The 9543-nt window shown below is 39.3% G+C and overlaps 1 protein-coding gene across 4 annotated transcripts; it reads right to left on the bottom strand.

The window, feature by feature from the left end:
- Positions 1-130: 130 nt before the first annotated feature.
- Positions 131-4562, bottom strand: LOC106562180 (uncharacterized). Of its 4 annotated transcripts, none has more exons than XM_082957769.1 (13): positions 4412-4562; positions 4252-4305; positions 3727-4038; positions 3375-3494; positions 2857-2881; positions 2716-2765; positions 2569-2584; positions 2211-2269; positions 2082-2106; positions 1890-1927; positions 1776-1797; positions 1599-1651; positions 131-1166 (listed from the first exon to the last, which is right to left on the bottom strand). In XM_082957769.1, the coding sequence occupies exons 1-13, from the start codon at positions 4443-4445 to the stop codon at positions 1069-1071; spliced, it is 906 nt and encodes a 301-aa protein (XP_082813895.1). In that variant the 5' UTR covers positions 4446-4562; the 3' UTR covers positions 131-1068. The 4 variants fall into 4 exon arrangements, with proteins under 4 accessions (XP_082813895.1, XP_082813896.1, XP_013982352.3 ...); XM_082957770.1 differs by having other exon boundaries at positions 2211-2266; XM_014126877.3 differs by having other exon boundaries at positions 3375-3473.
- Positions 4563-9543: the final 4981 nt, after the last annotated feature.

The following is a 9543-nucleotide window of genomic DNA, read 5'->3' as shown; positions in this document are numbered from 1 at the left end:
GTGTGTTGAGAGCTTGTCTAATATACAGCATCCATTCCCCTGATACTACAGTAGCTGGAGTACCTGTGGTATGAGAAGATTTCAATTTTGAGATGTTATTTTGTGTGTGTGTGTGTGTGTGTGTGTGTGTGTGTGTGTGTGTGTGTGTGTGTATGCATGTCTGTGAGCCACATAACTCCATCGTGTCTATTATGCATTGTCTCACGTCAGATAGCGGGACGGCCGTCTGCACTGATGAGTTGAGGGATGAGCGTCAGGTAGGAGTGAAACCATCTGGTGTGTGACATGGGTCTATGATGACGATGCCTTGTGAGAGTGACAGCAAATGGAAAATGCTGGAAGGAAAAAATCAATCTCGTCTGCCTAGCCCCTGGGTCATGGTGTGTGTGGAGAAATGGTAATATGCTGCAGACAGCCTCCCACTCTTTCCCTCCTCTCCCCTTCTCCTCCCCTCTTCCCCTCTGCTGGGAGGCATGATGATGGTGGCTGGTCTATTACTAAGCTCTGTCTCCCTCTCCCATTAGACTGAGCTTTCTATAGAACCACTGTAACCACATTAGCCTGCCACATATTCTCCTTTGTCCACATCTCTTTCTCTATGTATGTCTCGGTCTTGTCTTATCATTCATTTGTGTGTCTTAATTCACATTTCCATGTTGGCATAACAAACCTGTGGAAAACATTGGCTAACACTTTGTTTGAATTTATATAGCTTTTATTCAAGCCTGGTTTGTTTTTATTGAATAAAAGGTGAAATAATGTCATCTACATCTTCGCTAGGCTCAAAGATGGCACCCAGACTGCAGACTGCATCAAACGCAGAGTAATATGTTCAAAACCAAAGCAGTATTTCAAAAAACACATCTTGGCATACACCTAGGTGTACAGTATTAATATCCCCAGACTTCTATGACCAAAAGGGGAGATAAACCACATGTTCTGTCATGTCATTTCGCATGTCATATACTACTGTATATCACTACTGTATATCACTACTGTATATCACTACTGTATAGCACTACTGTATTTGTAATGGAACAGTATACAGTATCATGGTGTCCTCTCTGTTTATGTTTTCATCGGCAGACTGTAAACGGGGTCCTGTTTTTCTTTCTCCTTCTTTGTTTTGGTCACTTTGGCATAGATGGCAGTTTCACCCTGCTGTGCTGTTTTTTTTCACAGAGGGGAGAGGTTGCTAGATTTAGTCAAACATGCTGGATACTGTATGTAGAGAAAGTTAACTGAGTGTTCTGAGAATGAAGTGTCTGTGGAAAACCAAGTCGCTACAGTTAAGTGTATCTTTATATAAATATAGCTGCGTCAGGGCACTGTGGTTTGAATTGTGTGGGACTTAAGTTGTGCTGTGAGTCTTTGCTCACGTTGCCTTCCTCTGTCTGCAGGCCTGTTGATCTCTGAGTGCATGTGGCAAAACCATCCACAACCTGTGTAGTATGTGGTTACGTGTGATGCTCAGGGGTGCCTCTACGTCAGTATAACAGACAACAGATAAAAATAGGTATGATGTGAACCTACCTTTGTAACCCATCAGACAGTACATGCACCTATACTATTCTACTTGTTTCTTTTTTAGTACCCACCTCTAGTTATTACACTGTACAGTGCCTCAGCTCCTGTAGGATCAGTTGGACAGCTACAGAAACAGAAAATGAACTTCAAACTCAGAAATGTAAATATGTAATTAGAGAAATATCAACAATACGCCTCATAAATGTCCCTGATACTGAAGGAAATGTAAAAGCAGGATTCAGACTTACTGATGAACAACCGATCCCATGCCTGCTGGGAATAAAATAGAGATCAGTTCTATGTATTGTAAAGGTTAAGGGACTCCAGAAAAGAGAGGAACAACTATGAGATTGCATACATACCTGACACACCTTGTGAACACAAGGGCTCAGGATTCTTTCTGTTTAAGGGAAATATTACATATATAATTTGGCATATATCATTGATCATTTATGCATCTTGAGTGTGGGAAATGCGCTTTACAAATTAAATATTATTATTATTATTTGTGTCATATCTTTAGAAATAATGTGGTAGTTACTAAAATGTCTTACCGTAGTCTCCCTGACGATTTCAGCCCTGTATTAGAATTGTTTTGTTAATAGTCAGATACAGTATATCATAAACCAAGGGCTTTCTCTGCTAGGTTATTATTAATAATGTAATGATTAGACAAACTGTACCTCTCCAGTCACCTATCATAGAATAGGGTCCTTCATCACCATCAAATGGGACCTCACTACTGAACAGACAAGACATTGACACCATTGTAAACAACTTACAGAAGCCATGGAAAAGGGATATCATCTTAGACTATGAAAGGTTATTGTATGAAAAGTACTCTTAAAAAATGCATACTAAACCTATATGGTCACTTCATTGTTTCATCAAAGATACTGCATATCAGATATTTTCTTTACCAAAATAGGGAAACTAACCCTTAGTTAGTTACACACTTTTATGAAAACTGTATCATCTCAATAGTATGGTGAGATAGCATAATTGCCCATTTAAAAAAAATGGTGCTGAAGAGAAACTTACATTACACCAGCTGCGACTAGAACATCCAGCATATGAAAATCAAAGACAGAAAACATACATTATGACTTAGTACTTAAAGAACTTAAGAAAAGGAGCAATATGTGATGCAAAATATGCAATGTAAAAATATGAACTGGTATACTGAACCTGGCACAGCTGAGATTAGACTGTATGTTTGATCCGCATCCTGATTCTCACTAAGGGAAGAATACAAATATTTTTGCCCTGTCTCAACAACGTGGACATTGTCAAGTAGTATTTTGTTTTTGTTTGGTAGGTTTTCTATACCTTGGTTGATGGTCAATGTGTATCACTGTAACAGAAAGCAACAGTAAGGAATGACTAAAATGCATAGACACTTAGTTTAACATCAAGCGTTTGTTCACTTTCCCCCACCATGTCACATAGCTAGACATGGTGATTGTAAGGCCGGGATTCAAATATCCGCGTTAGATCTGCATTATAGCTTGATTGATATTTAAAGCGGATTTCCGATTGAGCCGTCATCTGCAGTGTTTTGTGAATGCGAACTGCTAGTGGGCTAATCTACAGTTAAAATATATAAACAAATATCTTGCTAAACTTGACTGTTTACAGATTAGTTAATCAAAATTCCAAATTCCACATTGCTTGTTTGACATTTTATGGGAATTTCCGATTGAGCCGTCATCTGCAGCATTTTGTGAATGCGATCTCCGCAAACGTGCGGTGAAAATGCCTTTTAAAGCTGAATTTTCGGCTGTCCAGCGCGATGTGTTAAGAATTGATTCCTGGCCTAAACCAAACAGACTGTCAACGTCACTTACTTTGTTTCAGGATTCCCCAGTTCCTCCACAGTAACAGCAGTACAGACAGCGTCAGAAACAGGAGGACCAAGGCTGCTGCCAGTCCTGCTCTTCCTTGTCCTCCCACATTATTTAGTCCCTCTGTGAAGAACATTGATATAATAGATTCTGGTGTACAGTAAACGCTGGTGTTTAACTTGTTGCTGAGTCAGAGTACGTAGCCTTTCATTGCAAAGCAATATATTATTGGCTGAAAATGTGACTGAATTACAAATATTCAAACTGCACTGCAACAAATTGACAAATATACCATATGGATAGCAATCTTATCATTACAAACATACATTATACACAAATATTGAAAGAATCTTACCTTTCTTTTCTCCATCAACCTGAAAAAACACTAAATTCTCCCCTGTTGAGTTCACCTGACTGGTTACAAGTTTATCTCTGGCGTACACACAGCTGTAGTTGCCTGAGTCTTCTCTTGTAACATCCTTTATGGTGAAAATAGCGTCATCTACAAGTTTCTCCAGCAGCGCAATTCTTATCCCAACTCCATTCTTGCAAAGGTAAAAATTAAACTTGTCCTCAGGTTCTCTGATGCCAGTAGTGCTACATTTAAAAGTGACGTTTACCCCTTCAGTCACACTAGATGGTCCAAAGATCTTTGCTGGGTAGATCTCTGCTTAAAAACAAATACCAATAAGGGGTGAACCCTTCACTTTCTTTTTGAAAATGTGACTTAAGTGGAAGTTAGGGTTTCCCTTAAGTGTAAGTGTGTGTATTATTAAGAAAGAATTTCTGTTTTAAAAGTATATACTGTATTTTATACACTGATGTATTAAATATTTCCAAAACACTAATCACTACAAAAAAATATACAGAAATACTTTACTTTTGTGTTCAGATGTTGCATCTTCATCACATTTGACAAGGATGGATGCTGTGGCTGCATGGACAAATGAATACACTTAGGGAAAGTATTTTGTTCAGTAAATGAACATGAATATTTCTTTGAAAATGTTTGTATTACTTGAAAAGTAGAACATACTCACAGATCACAAGCCATAGGAGTCCTAATGCTGCCATGATGTTGGCTGAGACTTCAGTGGTGTGGAGTGACGGTTTCAGCGAAATGCATTGTTGACGTACCTTACCTATTCAGACTAATGATGGTAACCACACATTGTACGAATCAAAACCCGGAACATAGGTCTGTTTGGTGCGTTTTCTCAAATACTTTGGACAATTTAAGCATACTTTCGTAACAAAGCCATTTCGTCATTACAGTGTCACATGTAATGGCCGGGTACATGTGGCCGGGTACATGGTCGGGTACATGAGCTATCATTGAAATCATCAGCAACATGTAGAACTTTATATCAGATGTGTTTATTTATTAAATATCACATTTTTAGTAACATTTACAGGCTTTCCTTACAGAACTGCTAGTGGACTAATCTACAGTTACAATATATAAACAAATATCTTGCTAAACTTGACTGTTTACAGATTGGTTTATAATAATTCCAAATTCTACATTCCAAACAGTATACCAATTTGGCAAATTAAGGGGTTCAATATGATTCAATTCTCAGTTTATATACTTTATTGAACATTCTATCTTTCACCCATCCTACCAGAGGTCCAATTGATTGTGACTGCAACCATTTGGTACGTTATGTATCCCACTGTAGAAGTAACAGTTTTAAATACATAACCCTTTATAGGTTCACACTAAAATGTGAACCTATAACATCTGCTTGTCGAACATCTCATTCCAAAATCATTGGCATTAACATGGAGTTGGTCCCCCCTTTGCTGCTATAACAGCCTCCATTCTTCTGGGAAGGCTATCCACTAGATTTTCGAACATTGCTGCGGGGACTTGCTTCCATTCAGCCAGAAGAGCATTAGTGAGGTCGGGCACTGATGTTGGGCGATTAGGCCTGGCTTCAATTCATCCCAAAATGTTCCAATTCATCCCAAAGGTGTTCGATGGAGTTGAGGTCAGGGCTCTGTACAAGCCAGTCATGTTCTTCCACAACGATCTAAAAAACATTTCTGTATGGACCTCGCTTTGTGCACGGGGGCAGTGTCATGCTGAAACTGGAAAGGACCGTCCCCAAACTGTTGCCACAAAGTTGGAAGCACAGAATCGTCTACAATGTCATTTATGCTGTAGTGCTATGATTTCCCTTCACTGGAACTAAGGGGCCTAGCCCATCCCATGAAAAACAGCCCCAGACCATTATTCCTCCACCAAACTTTACAATTGGCACTATGCATTTGGGCATCCGCCAAACCCAGAAAAGTCCGTCGGACTGCCAGATGGTGAAGCTTGATTCATCACTCCAGAGAACACGTTTCCACTGCTCCAGAGTCTAATGGCAGGGCAGGAATTTGATGAACTGACTTGTTGGAAAGGTGGCATCCTATGACGGTGCCACGTTGAAAGTTACTGAGCTCTTCAGTAAGGCCATTCTACTGCCAATGTATGTCTATGGAGATTACATGGCTGTGTGCTCGATTTTATACACATCTCAGAAACGAGTGTGGCTGAAATAGCTGAATCCACTAATTTGAAGGGGTCTCCACATACTTTTGTATATATAGTGTAGTTCTCAATAATTACGTTTTTTCTGTCAGTGCATTACTACTGTTTGTCTTCCAGAAAGAGAAAGAGACATCATGATTAGCCTACTTTTCAGTAACTAACAGTCACTACAGTCAGTAGAAGTATGACCACAGTAACTGAACATATCAATCAGATTTAGTGTTGCAAAGGGAGGGTATATTACTGAAAACCTTCTAATTTTACCATTAAACTACCAGAATGTTGGTATCTTTTAAGGATTTTATGTAATCTATCACAAGACATCTAGTGGCCCTTTTGGGTACTTCAGATTATCACAGCTGTCTGTAATAATCTCTGGACCTCCCTGTGGAATTATCATATGAACAAATTAAATAAGATGTAAAGAAATTCATGACAAAGCTGTAAAACACTATCTTAAATATAAACCATCATCTTAGTGAATACCATTGTTTTTTTTCATTAATTAAGCTATTTTCTCTTGAATAGTATGGTCTATCTACTAGAAACTCATGGACAATATGAACACAGATATAATAAATTAATATTATAAATTATTTTATTGTCAGAGTTACGATAGATTGCCATAGATTTTCTGTTAATTACCAAAATTACTGAAGATTCCTGTAACCTTGGTAAATTACCTGAAGTTTTGCAACCCTAATCGGATTACATTGACCATTTGCACACGTGGCTCCCTCCACGAGAGCAACTGTTCCTTGATTTTAACTGCCGGCTTTATTCTGTAGTTTTAGTCAGAATTATCACCTTCTGTGAGAACTATAAAGTCAATGAAAATACAGTTAAGCACACTCTTAAAACTTTCTTGTCTTACGAGTGACTTATTAGCTGGATATAACTCTGAAGGGCTTGCATATGTAACGGGCGTCGTAAGGAGTAAACCAAGGCGCAGCGGGTTGAGTGCTCATTTTAACATTTATTGAACACATACACAAAAAACAAGAAAACGAACGAACACTAGACAGTTTTGCAGGCTAACCCTAGCAGTGCAAAAACAACTTCCCACAAAGGGACAAGTGAAAACAGGCTACCTAAGTTTGACTCTCAATCAGCAACAACGATGTAGAGCTGTTCCTGATTGAGAGCCATACCAGGCCAACAAAGAAATACACAACATAGACAGAGCATAGAAATACGAAATAAAGAACATAACCCAAAAACCCCGGAATACTCTAACCAAACACCCCTCTTACATAAATACATATACTAACAAACCCCGAACCACATAAAACAAATACCCCCTGCCACGTCCTGACCAAACTATAATAACAAATAACCCCTTTACTAGTCAGGACGTGACAGCATACATAAACAGTTTAGCCGGAGCTATAACAGTAGCAGATTAACCTGTTGGGGTTAGGGGGCAGTATTTGCACGGTCGGATAAAAAACGTACCCGATTTAATCTGGTTATTACTACTGCACAGAAACTAGAATATGCATATAATTATTGGCTTTGGATAGAAAACACCCTAAAGTTTCTAAAGCTGTTTGAATGGTGTCTGTGAGTATAACAGAACTCATATGGCAGGCAAAAACCTGAGAAGATTCCTTACAGGAAGTGACCTGTCTGACAAGTTCTTGTTCTTCTTTGCTCTCTTTAATGAAAACTGAGGATCTTTGCTGTAACATGACACTTCCTACGGCTCCCATAGGCTCTCAGAAGGCGGGAAAAAGCTGAATGATGTAATTCCAGCCACTGGCTGAAAAACATTAGCGCTTTTGGTAAGTGCTCTATCAGAGGACAATGGGACTGAGACACGTGCACGAGTCGACCCCATGTTTTTATTTTTTCTCTCTTTGAACCTAAACACGCTTTCCCGGTCAGAATATTATCGCTTTTTTACGAGAAAAATGGCATAAAAATTGATTTTAAACAGCGGTTGACATGCTTCGAAGTACGGTAATGGAATATTTAGAATTTTTTTGTCACGAAATGCGTCGTGCGCGTCACCCTTCTTTACCATTCGGATAGTGTCTTGAACGCACAAACAAAACAGAGGATATTTGAACATAACTATGGATTATTTTGAACCAAACCAACATTTGTTATTGAAGTAGAAGTCCTGGGAGTGCATTCTGACGAAGAACAGCAAAGGTAATAACATTTTTCTTATAGTAAATCTGACTTTGGTGAGGGCTAAACTTGGTGGGTGTCTAAATAGCTAGCCCTGTGATGCTGGGCTATCTACTTAGAATATTGCAAAATGTGCTTTCACCGAAAAGCTATTTTAAAATCGGACATAGCGAGTGCATAGAGGAGTTCGGTATCTATAATTCTTAAAATAATTGTTATGTTTTTTGTCAACGTTTATCGTGAGTAATTTAGTAAATTCACCGGAAGTATGCTAGTTCTGAACGTCACATGCTAATGTAAAAAGCTGGTTTTTGATATAAATATGAACTTGATTGAACAAAACATGCATGTATTGTATAACATAATGTCCTAGGGTTGTCATCTGATGAAGATCATCAAAGGTTAGTGCTGCATTTAGCTGTGGTTTGGGTTTATGTGACATTATATGCTAGCTTGAAAAATGGTTGTCTGATTATTTCTGGCTGGGTACTCTGCTGACATAATCTAATGTTTTGCTTTTGTTGTAAAGCCTTTTTGAAATCGGACAGTGTGGTTAGATTAACGAGAGTCTTATCTTTAAAATGGTGGAAAATAGTCATATGTTTGAAAAATGTAAGTTTTTGCATTTTTGAGGAATTTGAATAACGCGCCACGGGATTACACTGGCTGTTGAGTAGGTGGGACGCAAGCGTCCCACCTAGCCCATAGAGGTTAAGACACTTTGTATCGTGCGGATTTGCCTTTCCCAAACACCACCCATGTGACTTGAAGATGGGGGGTTCATGATAAACTCACATCCAAGTTCCTTCAGTCGTTCTTGATCCATTTCTTTCAGGGCGTCCACAAACTTGCGTCTTGCGCCAATGAAGTCGCTGCCTTAATCACACCTGATTTGACGAGCATTACCACGTATGACAATGAATGACCGCAGGGCATTGATAAAGGCATCGGTGGTTAATAAGTCATCAAGCATTTCAATGTGAACTGCTCGAGAGCCCATGTAAGTGAGTGGGAGCCCATAACGGTTTAACTCTCTTCTTCCGTCCTTGGTGTTGAAGGTCCAAAGCAGTCCATCCCGCAGTATGTGAAGGGAAGCGTGGTCTCCATGTGTTCCTTCGGAAGATCTGCCATCCTTTGCTCTTCTGTACATCTTCTGAATTTCCTGCATTTCACACATTTGTAGATGTGAGAGGAAACAGCATTGCTGCATCCAATGATCCATATACCATTGGATCGCAGCTCATTGATCGTCATTCCACGTCCTTGGTGTCATACTCTTTCATAATAGTGCTTGATGAGCAGCACTGACAAGTAGCTATCTCTTGGCAGGATTGCAGGATGCTTCACATGGGAATGAAGAGTTGCATGAGCCAAGTGACCTCCCACCCTGAGGATACCTTGCTCATCCAGAAATGGACTCAATTTATGCAACTTGCTTGCTTTATCTTTGGTCTTGATGTTTTTCTGGTGCCTAAGGTTGTGTATCTCATGGGA

Source organism: Salmo salar, chromosome 11 (genome assembly GCF_965601325.2).
Source record: "Salmo salar chromosome 11, fSalSal1, whole genome shotgun sequence".
NCBI classification, from domain to species: Eukaryota; Metazoa; Chordata; class Actinopteri; order Salmoniformes; family Salmonidae; genus Salmo; species Salmo salar.
The sequence above is the reverse complement of the archived record's forward strand: the minus strand, read 5'-3'. Positions and strand labels throughout refer to the sequence as shown.